At 41.1% G+C, this 14797-nt stretch overlaps 1 protein-coding gene across 1 annotated transcript; it reads right to left on the minus strand.

Annotated features, from left to right (window-relative positions):
- Window positions 1-1930: 1930 nt before the first annotated feature.
- On the minus strand, window positions 1931-13273 carry LOC138795798 (transmembrane 4 L6 family member 4-like). Its single transcript, XM_069975378.1, has 5 exons — window positions 12995-13273; window positions 8413-8502; window positions 7394-7542; window positions 4355-4571; window positions 1931-2085 (listed from the first exon to the last, which is right to left on the minus strand). The coding sequence occupies exons 1-5, from the start codon at window positions 13166-13168 to the stop codon at window positions 2068-2070; spliced, it is 648 nt and encodes a 215-aa protein (XP_069831479.1). The 5' UTR covers window positions 13169-13273; the 3' UTR covers window positions 1931-2067.
- Window positions 13274-14797: the final 1524 nt, after the last annotated feature.

Genomic DNA, 14797 nt, shown 5'->3' on the forward strand with positions numbered 1-14797 from the left:
GGCGCCGTTCGATCCAGCGGTACCGGCCGGTGCTGAAGCATAGTACTGAGCTATAGTACTGTATGTTCACCTTTGCTGCTATCGGAGGAAATTACATAATACTCAGCTAATTCAGGCACGGATCAGGTTTTAATCACTTCTGGCCTCCAGCCTGTAAGGTGCAGGGATGGGATTCTCCAGCAGGTGTGATGACTTCATATCATTGTGCCTACTGAGTGGGGATCTAGTCAGTTATATATGGTCTGTAAGCTTGTTTTATATCACTGACTGAACTCTCTGGGACTCCCTGTATTATAATTTATGATGCAGTGAGATGCCATACGGCTATAGCAGTACACTGCTGACTGACCTGGCTGTGTCAGTTCAATATCGTAGTGTTTAACTGTTCCAGAGCTCACTGTATCATAATAAATTATGATGCGGGTAGTCCTGTGGAGTTCGGTCCATGATAAACAAGGAGCTTACGGACTATATATTATAGACATGTGCAGGGGCGTAACTAGAAACGGCTGGGCCCCATAGCATAGCCCCCCCGACTGACCACTAAACGGTCAAGTGAAGTCATAACTACATAACTGCTAGATCTGGTCAGGAATGCTTGCACTTAAAGGGACATTTGCAAAACCCAGGAGACCAGCAGGGCCACCCGGTGCTGCAAATGATGACGGCTCAGGGGGCCCAGTGTATTGCAGGAGCAGGCCATGGGGCCCCCTGATGCGGCGGGCCCCATAGCAGCCGCTATGGCTGCTATAGTGGTAGTTACGCCTCTGGACATGTGAATCTGGCCTAAGATGGTGTTCTCCAACTGGTGCAAAATCCCTAGTACGACCTAACAGCTGAAGAAAGTTACTGAAGTAAAAACCATAATTGGGGTCACGTTCTTAAATTAAAAGAATTATGTTGGTTAAATTTTTTGTGACAACTACAGCTTGTAAGTACATGTGTTTTAGTGGTATGGTAATGCTGTCAGTATACCAGAAGCTTCTATTCATCTATTTTACTCATCCTTAGTAGGGATGGTCCGAACCCGCTCAGCATCGGATTCCCGCTGTCTGCCCCCTCCGTGCAGCGGGCGGATACAGCCGGAGGACCGCCTGGAAAACTGGGATACAGCCTATGGCTATGGCTGTATCCCAGTTTTCCAGGTGTTCCTCCCGCTGGATCCGCCCGCTGCACGGAGCGGGCAGACAGCGGTAATTATTGCGGATGGTTCGGGTTCGTACGAACCCCGTCCGAACTCGGTTCGGACCATCCCTAATCCTTAGGTTTGGAAGAAAAGAATATCCATCAAGTCAACTTGTCAACAAATCGGCTTGATCTGTGGCCAACTATTTTAGGAGACACTTAGTACCATTTATCAGAGTTCCGCCATTTTTCTTGCATAATAGCACTAAAAAGAGTAGTGTACAGGTGGAAAGATTACATTCATCAGGCACGTGGGACATATATTTAGGTGTCACATAGCTCTATTGTTGTCTGTCCAAAGAATTGGAGATGAAACTACTTGCTGTAGTTGAAGTGCTGTGCCGCATACCATATATATGGAGGTAACATGGCACATTACTGCACATTAGTGCTTCACCAGTATAAGTAAATCTGCATGACTACAAGGTTTTCAGTGACAGGAACTTAGTGATTTACTGCTCCCTCCTAGAGGACAGAATTGAACAAAGCCTTGTATTATATGTTCCCTAAATTACTTGAAAGCTCCCAGGTATTATTACATTCCCCCAAAAACAGATCCTGCAGGGGTTAATGGGGCTCCCACAGGTGACATCACCAGTAGCTACAGAAGCCAGAACAGATCATCTCCAGGGTGGCTGCAGACTGAATTAGTAGATGTCCAGTTGCAATAACCCTTATAAGAATGGATAAGTGTTATACAGTACATCTCCTACTATGCAGTATTCAAAGGATCACATAGCCATGCTTTGATTGTTTTAAAAAGTTTTACTTTTTTTTTTTTACAAAAGTAGGTACGGTCAAAGTTATCTGAACTCTTCATTCGTCTTCCTCTTTGTGGGCTTCATTATTTTGTACATGATATATAAAACAACTCATCGGGGGTTAAACGGGTCCGTCATTCTGTAAATAAGAACAGATGAAGTCCATTGTAATTTGATAAGCAGAATTAGCTTTTAGAACACATCAAGTCAAACAAGATTTTTTTTTCTTTTCTCAGTCCTATAAATTGGTAGTTGCTTAACCAATAAACCTGAGGTTTCTCGGCAGACAGTAGTTGAATGAACAGTGTATAGAGTATCTATAGAGTAAATTGAAGCTGGTTTAACATAGTCAGATTGTTTCTGCATAGGTACTGTACAACTGTTGTGGATTTAAACAATGTCCAACTCTATTATTTACACCATATAAAATAAAAATGATGATTTATTTTATTAATTTATGCTGTTCTGCATAGGGAGAAAGGAGAAATAGCTGATGCCAGACACAGGTAGGTGTTGGTGAAGAGCCAGGTAGCCCATATGCATTAAATGACTAAGGTTAGACCAGCAATATTAAAAGTCCAGAAATCATATTTAGGCTATGTTCACACTACGTAAAACTAAGGCCGTAGTTTTTGCCGCAGAACTACGGCCGTAGTTTTGCGGGGTGGGACATAGCTTTATTTTTAATGGGATCCCGGCCGGAGCATACACACATCGTATACACTCCGGCCAGGATCCCTTGTGGCGCCAGAAAAAACTGACATAAGTACCGGAACGGCCGGTGTCACGGAAAGGCCAGTTGTTCACGTAGTGTGAACATAGCCTTAAAGGGGTAATCCAAGATTAGAATAAGCACAGTTATTGTTTTTTTTTTTTTTTTTGCATACCACTTAGTGTGGTTCAGCCCCATTCACTTTAATGAAACTGAGAACAAGAGTGCTTTTTCTGCAAGAAAGCTACCATGTTGTTCTAATCTTGAATAACCTTAATGGATGTAGATGTGAAATAGTGCTGCATAGAATTCCATGGGTACCATGTAAGGGTTCTGTAAATAGGTCACAGGTAGCTGTATTATGCCCATATACATGTGGTCTAGTCATAGTCCACCCTTTTACTAATTGAAGCTCAGGACATCTTACATATTGCCTGAAAATGGGGAGAAAGGGATATATGCATATGTGTTCTTTCTCTACATAGAAGTAAGGTAAACATTTTCATAGCTTAACCCTTTCACGACCTGGGGTCATTGATGACTCAATGCCCAGGTCGTTTTTGGACATCAGCTTATGGGATCATAATGATCCCATAAGCTGATGTCCCTGTGTTTGCCCCCTCTCCTCTTTCCCCTGCCGCTTTTACAATCTTGTGACAGCGGCAGGGGAAAAAAGGGGAGGGGGCAGAGCCCACAGCCACGCACCCGGCGTGCACCCTGCCTTTCCTCCCTATCTCCCTCCCCCCGACGGCCTCCATAGCCAGAAAACCGGAAGCCAGAGACCTCCGGTTTCCATGGCTACCATCGAGCTCTGCAATCACTTCGCAGAGCCCCAATGAATACCAGCAGAGAATTCTACCTCTGTAGAGGGAGAATTCTTTGTCTGGAGCCCTAAAGATGCTGCGGTCGTGTTGACTGCAGTATCTATAGGGTTAACTCTAAGCACCGGAGCCCGGCTTCGGTGCTGAGAGTTGCGGTGAGTCCCTAGCTATCAGTGATAGCCGGGACCCGCCGCGGATGACACAGGTGCAGCTCCTGCGCCTGTGTCATCCTGGATCGTTAGTTAACATCGCTGCAGCATCAGGCATAGGCTGCAGCAACGTTTATTAACTGTGGAGCGGCGGGAGTGTGTTAATGGGGCCGGCCACTTTATAGTAAAATTACTCAGTGTACAGTATTAGCAAGAATACTCACAGCACTTACTGACGGCAGTGCCCTTTGTACCTTGTAGAGCTAAAATAAGATTCCCCTCCACCAAGCTGTACTGTCCTGCTCTGTTGTGAGTCTGTCCATAAGATGGGTGACATGGAGGAGCCTGTGACCATGCCCCGTCCCCCAGTGTCCAACACTGAGCCGGTATATGCTTATGGGGGACACTGGAGCGGGGCATGGTCACATGGTCTGCCATCTTATGGACAGACTCACCACAGAGCAGGGCAGCACAGCCTCAGGGAGGGGAGTCTGATTTTAGCTCTATAAGGAACACAGGAAGTGCTGTGAGTACAGTTACTAATACTATACACTGAACTATTTTACTATAAAGTGGACATCCCTTTTAAATACAATAAATGTTTGTTTTATGAAGTTTGAAGGCAAAAAGCCTGGTCATATATTTTTGGACCTCCTATTGTATGAATGATTATTTTTGGGCGATGTCCTTTATCACTTTAGAAATGAAAATCTGGTATCAACTTACACCGCAGCATCCACAGCACTTGCACTCCCCGCAGATTGTGCCAATTAGACCATTGATAACCTGAATTGCACAGAGAACGCCTTGTGCTAAACCCAATAGCAGGAGGATACAGAAGAGAGTCAAATTCCAGGTTATAATAATTTCAGTGTCAAAATTGTTTTTATCAACTGTGTATACTTGGCATTTTTCCCATAATGTCCGGTTTCCTAAATAGTCTCTAAAAAAAACAAATGATATAAGAAATAGATTATTGTAATAACTTTTACATAAAGAAATTACATACCATAAGATAAATGATTGGTGGTGGCTCAAATGCTGGAATAAAGGTTCCCGAAATGAATACAGGGGAGTCTAGAGGGACAGTGCGTTTTTACTCTCTATGGGACTCCCTTCTTGCAGGGGATACACCAGCACCAGTACAATGGGAGATGTTTTCCCCTAAATGCAAACCAGAAGTGGGTGCAAAAGAATGTAAATATATAAGTTGTACCTTCATAGACTTTTACTTAGCATTTCACCAAATGCACTCCCATCTACAGGCAGTGTATTACAGAATAAGAGATTTGAGCAGATTAATATAAAGTTAAAACTTGTATAACTTGTCCTTTATTTATTCAAATCCTTGAAGGGGTTATCCAGGATTATAGAAAAACAATAGAGATGAGCGGACCTCGAGCATGCTCGAGTCGATCCGAACCCGATCTTTCGGCATTTGATTAGCGGTGGCTGCTGAACTTGGATAAAGCCCTAAGGCTATGTGGAAAACATGGATATAGTCATTGGCTGTATCCATGTTTTCCAGACAACCTAAGAGCTTTATTCAACTTCAGCAGCCACCGCTAATCAAATACCGAACGTTAGGGTTCGGATGGACTCAAACCCGAACCCGGTTCGCTTATCTCTAAAAAAACAACTACTTTCTATCAAAAACAGCACCACCCCTGTTGCCAGGTTGTCGTATTACAATTCAGCTCCATTCCTCTAAAGTGTCCCTGTTGTTTCATTCTTTTGCAGAAATCAATAGTACAGGTGATTTTAAGAAACTTTATAGTTGGGTTTATTAGGCAAATATGCCATTATCTGCATTTAAAAAGACTTTCCCCAGGTCCTGCTCCTCCACTCTTTTACATCAGTCGGGCCCTGTCTCTTCTATGAAGAGGGGAGGAGGGAGGAGGAAGATTAGTCGGCAGCAGAGAGCAGAGAACAAAGGATTACACAGCGGGACCTGTGTGAAGCTGGTATTCAGAAGTCAGAGAAGTTAGTGCTGAGTCAGACAAGATAGCCTGGTAACTGTACATTAACTTTGTTGTCCTGTTTTGGTGCCTCATCTCCCTCCACCCCTCCCCTCTCCATAGAGAACAATGAGGACAGGGAGGACAGCTTCAAACTGCTTTTTCATTATAAAAATGCATTTTTTTTTTGGCTAATAAACCCAATTACAAAGTTTTTTATAATTACCTGAACTATTGATTTATGCAAAAAAAATTAAAACGACAGTGACACTTTAAAGAAAACCAATCATCACAAAATCGTGCCAGAACCTATTAACATGGCGTAAAATAGCCAGTAGCATTGTTTGCGGACATAAAGTAGTGTTTTGGTGTTACACATATCTAAAAATCAAGTTTAAAAACTTCCCTAACCATATGTACATTACCATTATCTAGGTATGAGGACAGTCCTTCGGCATGGATTGAGCCAACATTGCCCTGTAAACATGCAGTTAGAAATTGCTGCTTTTGTGGGAAATGGCCAATCAGCATAGACTCTATACTGTCTATTCTGAGAGGCCATTTCTGAAGGGAAAGGCATGTGAAAGGATGTTGTGGAAATGCTGAAAGTGGCAGACAGTAAGTTAGCCACAGACAAGAAGTTGTCTTTGCTGGTTCTAGGCTGCTGGCACTCTGAGAAAACCCTTTTGCAAAATGGTGGTATCCACTAGTCTAAGGGCCCTATTCCACCAAACGATTATCGTTCAGATTATCGTTAAATCGTTTGAATCTAAACGATAATCGTTCGGTTGAAATGCAGTTAACGATTAACAACCAAACGAGAAATCGTTGATCGCTTTATAAAACCTAGACCTATTTTTATCGTTGCTCGTTCGCAAATCGTTCGCATTGAATAAGACGATTGCAATTACGATCATAAGTAACGATTATCGTTCCATGGAAATGAGTGAACGTTTTCAGGTCTTTTGCAATAGCGGTCGTTTGAGACATAATCGTTAATCATTAACGATTATGCAAACGATATGCAATCGTCCGGTGGAATAGGGCCCTAAGTCAAACTGCATGGCATGGTTTCCAGGCTCACAAATAGCCACAGATATAAAAAAAATGAGTGGCCGGTACATCATAATATATGTGATACATCATAAGCCAATATCATATCTATCAAGACCAGTTTAAGAAATGGCAGTCTTGATGAATTCCTCCCTAATCTTCCACACAAATGTACAAAGGAAAATGTGCAGCGAAATGGAGACAGACTGCTAATACCATTGCTAGTTCCACTGCTTAAAAATATACAGTACAAACTTACCTTTATACTTTTTAAAGGGGAGCTATCAGCAGGTTACACAAATCTAACCTGCTGATATGTCCCTATTGCACAGGAGATGCTGAAATGGAAGGTATGTCTCTTACCTTCCTCCTCGGCACCATTCGGTGAAGTTAATTGTGTGCTCCATGGTCCGGGTGCCATTAGGAGCACTGGGGCACCATTAGGAGCAATGCCTGCCCTCCATAGTTTCATCCGCCCCCAGCCGGCCTGCCCCTTCCTAGTGATAAGGAATGAAGAGGGCTGGCCGGGGACAGCCTGGATTGCTGCTATGGGGTGCGCAGTGCTCCTAACGGGTGCCCCAGTACTCCTAATAGTCTCACTGGACTGTGGAGCACATGACTTACTGTACCAGAAGGGTGCAATGGAGGAAGGTAAGAGACAGTAAGAGATAAAAGTACATTGTGTGAACAAAGCCTCAATGTCCTAAACTACAGGACATAGAGAAAACAAAGTGGCAATAATTAAGATACATACCCCTCCTTGAAAGGAGATCCCCAACCATCTCCTTCAAAACCAGGTCCTATATAACATTTTGGACCTTTATTTATAGCAACTGCAGAAATAACAAAATTGTATGCAGCTCCAAGGAATCCAATGGCAGCAAAAATGACGGAGGAAAACATCTGCAATAAAAAGCCACAACAGAAGTCATTGACCATGAGTGATATGCAAGACCTCATATGCTTTTGGACTTAAAGAGGAACTATCACTAAGGGAAGTCCCTTATTTTATTTATGAGCAGTCTAAATTTTGTATTAAGCTCTGGAGGAAGATCTTTTAAGCCCCTATTACACAGGGAGATCTCCGGGAGCAAGCGGGCCCCAACATGTCAGGTCAGCGCTCGCTTGCTCCTCATAAGTGCGTGGGGGAGCTTCCTGGAGATCTTTAGATCGTCATAGGTGATAGCCGAGGTCTGCACGAAGCGACAGCAGAAGATCATTGCTATCAAGGTCATTTGTCTTTCAACATGTTGAAAGACAACAATCAGCCGACATTGTGCATGGTGGCTGATCGTTGCCTTTTATTACACAAAACGATTATTGGCCATAATGGCTGATAATCTGCCAAATACAGACGACAATCGCTTTGTGTAATAGGGCCTTTACTTACAGAGATATCTATCACCACCTGTGTCCCCAGGAGCCCCCCCCCCCCCTTCCCTCCATAGACTTGCCTTGCTTGTAACTTGATCTAGCTTGGGCTAGCTACAGGATGGAACTTAACTTTCATAGTAGACAACAGTTTAGCAAGGAGAGGGTGAGAGGGAAGATGCTTAATAAAAGGTGAAGTAAGCATTTTTGTCTGATGAAATATATTACAAAGTTTCTTATAGTTGCTTGTACTATTGATCTGTGCAGAATTTGTTGCAATGACTATGTAGCAGTGCCTACTTAAGTTACTGAATCAAATCATAAAAAACTATATATCTGACCCATTAATGATATGCTTGCCCTACCAATGTTTGATAAAACAACAATAATTCCACTACTTACAGCAAATCTCTTCCCACAGCTTTCATGGCCACAGCATCCACAGCAGTCATTATTCTTCATACCCAGAAACACTAGAGCTGGAAAAATCATCTACATGAGGTGAAGAAAAATATGTTAGTTATTTTTATTCATTCCAACCTACTGTGTATGTTAGATTACATTTGTCAGATAATCAGCATTCTCATGAAATTATGGAAATTATCCATATTTATCTATATTATTTATTATATTATTATCAGGTTATTGCTGCTCTTTAAAGGGCTAAATAGTAGTCTGCTTCAAGTCTACCCATTAGAAAGCAAAAAAAAAAAAGAACAAAAATTCCGCCTTTCACATGGAGTGAAAAAAAAAATTGTTCATCCATTGGCTAATTTGTGGGATTGTATGGCCCTAAATACAGTGTCTTGCAATAAATAAGAAAATCAACATTTTTTTTTTCAGTAATTCAATTAAAAAAGTGACCTCATATATTCTATAGAGTCGTTACATACGGAGTGAACTTTTTCGAGCGTTTTTCTGTTAAAGTTAATGATTATGGATTACAGCCAAGAAAAACCTAAAAGTCAGTATTTCAGACAATTAGAATATTATATATAACCAACTTTAAAAAAATGTTTTTAACACAGAAATGTCGACCAAATGAAAAGTCTGTACAGTAAATGCCCCAATACTTGGTTGGGGCACCTTTTGCATAAATGATGGCATCAATGCATGGAGGCGATCAGCTGGTGGCACTGCAGAGGTGTTATTGAAGCCCAGGTTGCTTTGATAGCGGCCTTCAGCTCGTCTGCATTGTTGGGTCTGGTGTCTTTCATCTTCCTCTTGACAATACCCCATAAATTCTCTACGGGGTTAAGGTCTGGCGAGTTTGCTGGCCAATCAAGCACAGTGATGCTGTGGTTATTAACCAGGTATTGGTACTTTTCACAGTGTGGACAGGTGCTAAATCCTGCTAGAAGGTGACAATCCCTTCCCCAAAAATCTTTTCAGCACAGGGAAGCATGAAGTGCTCTAAAATTTCCTAGTAGATGGCAGTGTTGACTTTGGTGTTGATGAAACACAGTAAACCTACACCAGCAGATGACATGGCTCCCCAAACCATCACTGATTGTGGAAACTTCACACTACACCTTAAGCAGCTTGGATTGTGTGCTTCTCCACTCTTCCTCCAGACTCTGGGACCTTGATTTCCAAATGAAATGCAAAATTTACTTTAATCTGAGAACAGCACTTTGGACCACTGACCAACAGTCCAGTTCTTCTTTTCCTTGGCCCAGATAAGACGCTTCTGGCGTTGTTTATTGGTCAGGAGTGGCTTGACACATAGAATGCAAGACTTGTAGCCCATGTCCTGCAGACGTCTGTATGTGGTGGCTTTTGAAGCAATGACTCCAGCAGCAGTCTACTCTTTGTGAATCTCTCCCAAATTTTTGAATGGCATTTTCGTTACAATCCTGTTAAGACTGCGGTTCTCCCAGTTGCTTGTGCACCTTTTTCTACCACACTTTTTCCTTCCACTCAACTTTCCATTAATATGCTTTGATACAGCACTCTGAGAACAGCCAGCTTCTTTAGCAATGAACTTTTGTGGCTTACTCTCCTTGTGGATAGTGTGAATGACTGCTTTCTGGACATCTATCAAGTCAGCAGTCTTTCTTATGATTGTGTTGCATACTGAATCAGACTAAGGGACCTTTTATAACACATAGGAAGCCACTGCAGGTGTTTTGGATTAATTATTCAAATTTTCTGAAATACTGACTTTTGGGTTTTTCTTGACTGTAATTCATAATCATCAACTTTAACAGAACTAAACACTTGAAAAAGTTCACTCTGTATGTAATGACTAGAGATGAGCGAACCAGACGGATTTCTGGTTCGTATAAACGCATGGGGAGGGGGTGGGTGAAAACAAGAAAATAAAAACCCATTTTCCATTTCTACCATTGAACGGCTGAGTGGGCCTGTCACAGCCCATGTCCTGTCTCCCAAGCGGCCGGGGATCAGAGCAGAGGTATGTGGGTAGCAGCAGTATGGGAGTGGTAAAAGCTGCATGTAAGTGAATGTTATTTCCTTTCACTCACTCCCTCCTTGGGGTGTTTTGAAAAAATGGGCCCTAACCATTTATTTTTTGGCCTAGACATGGCTATGCTAATAGAATTTTGGCACAAGATTCCTGTGCGGTTTACATCAACTAATGGTCTAAACCTTGACTTGACAGTTTAAGTGTGCCTTTACACAGACAGATTTATCTGACAGATTTTTGAAGCCAAAGCCAGGAACAGACTATAAACAGAGAACAGGTCAAAAAGGAAAGACAGAGATGTCTCCTCTTTTCAAATCCATTCCTGGCTCTGGCTTCAAAAATCTGTCAGATAAATCTCTCTGTGTAAAGGCAATTAAGAATACAAGAGATTCATCAAACAGCCTGAGCCAGCGTGATTTAGCCTAGTCTTAACCATTCCTTTTTCTTGATTTTACAGTATAAGGCCTGTTTTTAATTTTTTTTGTTATTACATTTACTCTGTAATATAAATTTATTTTAAAAATGGCAGAAGTAAGGGGCGACCCGGCATCATTTGCAACTATAAGAATATAAAGTACACAGGGGCAACAGGATCCTGCTCTGCATAGCGCTGATGAGGTAAGCTCTGTAGTTCCCATCACAGGTGGTGGCAGCAGAAGGGCCCATGTCATTCCTTACTGCCACCAGTGAACAGAAGTGCACACATGAATAAAAAATAATACTTTTTTTTTTTTTTATAAAGTTATATTACAAAATACTAGCAGTATTACAGGGTTTTAGCAAGAAAGAAAAAAGATCAGTTCGTAGAGTACCCCTTTAAGAGGCTTTATACTGTATAAATAATAAAATAATTAAATATTTTGATCATAATCTCAATCTATTATTTTCTCCCTTTCTATATTGGATGTGGTCTGTTAAAAATAAAATTAAGCTATGGACACCTTTTTATTGAATGGCAACTGTGCACCTTTTTTGTTTTTCCTATGAAGGGCACTCATTTTCTATATGAAGGATATGCGGTAAGTGCCTGATATTTGGTGGTCCAACCTCTAGGGCTAACCCTTAAGCACAAGAAAGGCTTCCCATGTCCCACCTGTTTGAACAGAGCTTTCCAATTTAATGCTATATGCCAGGCAGGCATATAGTCTGTTCTAGCTTCCATCTATTACAGTCAATATCAAGCCACTTGATGCTGCTTTATATCAATTTTGTAGCCTTTAATTATACTTGAATATTATGCCCTTAAAAAACAGAGAGGCATAGAAGAAATATGGAAGAAAGACAATTATGAACTGATTATATGTTGTATATGTATATATAGTTCTTATGCTTTTTGAAGGCGTAATATTTTATATAACCCCTATAGATAGACACCAGGTACATGTCACAAAGGTCAATAAACGTAATCTTCATGGTCAAATCAAGTATATCAGGTACGTCCATTCTCAAACCTGATCCATATACTGCTGCTGCTGTAGGACACTGTTCTGAAAAATGTTGTGCGGCACTGTGCGTGATACTCATCTTTATAAATTACTGTAATTATGAATCTGGAGCTCGAAATGGTTCCCTGCTCCTTCTTCTAATGCATAGTTATATGTGGCAGGGAAAACGGACGTTCAGAAACCTATTCCAGCACCAAATCCAAAATGACAGTGATTCATAAAAATACTAGTGATACACTTAAAATTATCCTAGGACACACTATATTTTATAGTTACTCCTGTAGTTTGCACCTGCCCAGTGATCTAATACATAAACAGTCCAGTAGGTTAATATTAAAACAGTTCCAATATGTATAGTAAGAAATTCTGACGATTAACAATAGGTCTCAAACTATAACGCGTTCAGACACGTCAAAATTTAGCTGGATTTTAGGACTGCAATTGTGAGATATAACCGTGAGTCACTCCTTGAATCGCTGCCTGATCTAACTGATAGAAGGAGTCGGCTTCTATTATAAGTCTATGAAGCCCGAATTCTGCTATCAGTTGGATTGGGCAGCCAGCCAGGGAGTGAAGCGAGTGGATGCATGCTTTCCATGTCTATAGCCTCGGGACTGAGAGCCACTGCTATCTCAACTTTTGACATGTCTAAACGACAAGTCAAAAGTTATTACAATTAACAATAATACTTTATATATTTGTAAAATAAAACTTTTTGAACATGCTACGTAAACTCTATATACACTGAACCAGGGTTGTCGATCATCTGAAAAGTCATAAAAAGTTGGTAAAAATAAAGAGCCTTCTATAATAAAAAAAGGCTCTTTTATGTGATGAAGCTGGAGAAGTTTGTGCTGAGTAGTTTGACTATTTATAATCATTTTGCAGATGACAGTCAGTGCAAATCAGTATTCTGAGCCACAGATACAGATTTCTTGTAATTAGAGATGAGCGAATCTCATCCGAACCCAAGCATGTAGCGTTTGATTACCGGTGGTAGAAGAAGTTGGATGCAGCCCCAAAGCTGCCTAAAATCATGGATACAGCCATAGGCCATAAACTGTATCCATGTATCAGACTTTACATTCGCTAATAGATAGTAAGAACTTACCAGAATCCCAGAACCCAAGAGTCCTCCGAGTAAAAAGACTTCTTGAGTGATATGATCAGTCTTTGCTGCAACTTTTCCAGCTGGGAAAAAAAGCAAAATGTTTGCCAACACAGACAGAATAGCAAGAGGGATTAGGGTGATACCCAAGCATTTTGCACATTTTCCAGAGCACATCTTCACAGTACGAGTTGGTTACTAACTCTTCAACTGGTTCAAGAATCCAATGTAACGTAATCCCCTGGAGGTAGAGCTATTGTCATGGTTTTATGGCGACTACACAATTTATATGTTGAACATCCCCTGAATAAAACTCTATGAGATAATGCCCAAGGTAATAATTTGTCATGACAACTAATAACCCTGTTAATATTCTACTCCAACACACAAGACACTGGCATTGGAGTTCCTTGTTCACAAGATAAATATATGATAGCGTTATCTCTGGAGCTCAATGGCAGTCCTGTTGCTGCTTCAACAAAAGGCATCAGTTTGGAATTGTTCGACAGAAAATTATGAAAATTTGTCTTCTTTGAATGAAACTTTCCTTAGCAAGTTTATAGCTGGGTCCCAAAATTTACCAGAACGTTGGTAGGTGTCACAACCTGACACCTACCAAGCATTTTTGCTTTTAGTCCCTAAAAATAATGGATTATTAGACAATTTTGGGTTCAAATTTTGGATTATTTAAAGAGATTTACTATTGTATTAAATTATAGAAGCCTTTCAGTATTTTGTGTCTTTATTCTTTTCCTATATGTCCCTTTTCTCATAATATATATAAAAAAAACAAAAAAAAAAACAACTTTATGGACGAACATGGTGTATCTCCCGATCAGTAGCCATGTTGGTTATCTAAAGGGGTTGCTGAGATAGTTGTTGTTTCTATATTTAATTGGACAATTTAGCAAAGCATACTAATTTTCAATTGATTCCACAGTATTGCCATCCTATCAGTCAATGCTGCTGAGTGTTTCCTGTGCTCTGTTCCAAAACACAGGAAGTGTTTCATTAGTGATTGGTTGAGCTGGCACTTCTTATGTGACGGGAGGGAGAACCAGAAGTGCTCAGACCGACAAGATCCAAACTGCAGTAGTGGGGGCTCACACTGATCATCAATAAATATAAAAATATTTTACAGACGTTTAATCTTATATTATAACAAAAGTATTCTGTGCTGCAAAGACATATTGCTTCTCTTGTTGGGCACAGACACCAGTTTACCTTTAATATATGTGCTATGTTTTTCCCACTGTGGTTCTTGTTTATTATAGGCTCACCTACATATTGTTTTTCATTTACCATATGCTCTTACATACAGCCAGGTCCATATATATTTTCTTTACTTTTTACAGAACATGTTCAAATTATAGTTATATGATAGACGTGGACAGAAAGTACAGAGTTTCGCCTTTCAATCGGGGTATCCACAGGAGCTTATATTACGCCTAGTTCTAAAGCCAAAGTGTCTACCACAGGTGATCATTGGCAGATAACTTTCATTGCCTATGAGATTGACTACAGATTCAGAAGACATGGACTACGATCTCCTACCAACTTAAAAACAAGTACTGTATAACATACTACCCTTTATAACCATGGTGTCAGGAGCCAGCCGTCATGCCCGCCTCCTGGCACTGCCAGAGTGTGCGGCCGCCCCTGCTAATGCCTACCAAGCAGCCGGGTTGCTGGTGGCACGGCGGCTTCACTGCCCCTGGCCAATCGGCTCAGGTGCTTCACATAATTATTGTGCTGACTGGTGGCTGACACCGCCAGTCAGCTCTTACTATGTTCAGGGAGTGTTAG

Source organism: Dendropsophus ebraccatus, chromosome 6 (assembly GCF_027789765.1).
Source record: "Dendropsophus ebraccatus isolate aDenEbr1 chromosome 6, aDenEbr1.pat, whole genome shotgun sequence".
Taxonomy (NCBI): Eukaryota; Metazoa; Chordata; class Amphibia; order Anura; family Hylidae; genus Dendropsophus; species Dendropsophus ebraccatus.

What these genes read in the sequence shown, in the direction of transcription:
- LOC138795798 (XM_069975378.1), bottom strand. Translation starts at nt 13,168, where the DNA reads ATGTGCTCTGGAAAATGTGCAAAATGCTTGGGTATCACCCTAATCCCT. An exon ending in TCTTGGGTTCTGGGATTCTG is followed by an intron (nt 8,503 to 12,994) that starts GTAAGTTCTTAC and finishes CACCTCATGTAG; the next exon opens with ATGATTTTTCCAGCTCTAGT. An exon ending in GCTGTGGGAAGAGATTTGCT is followed by an intron (nt 7,543 to 8,412) that starts GTAAGTAGTGGA and finishes TTTTTATTGCAG; the next exon opens with ATGTTTTCCTCCGTCATTTT.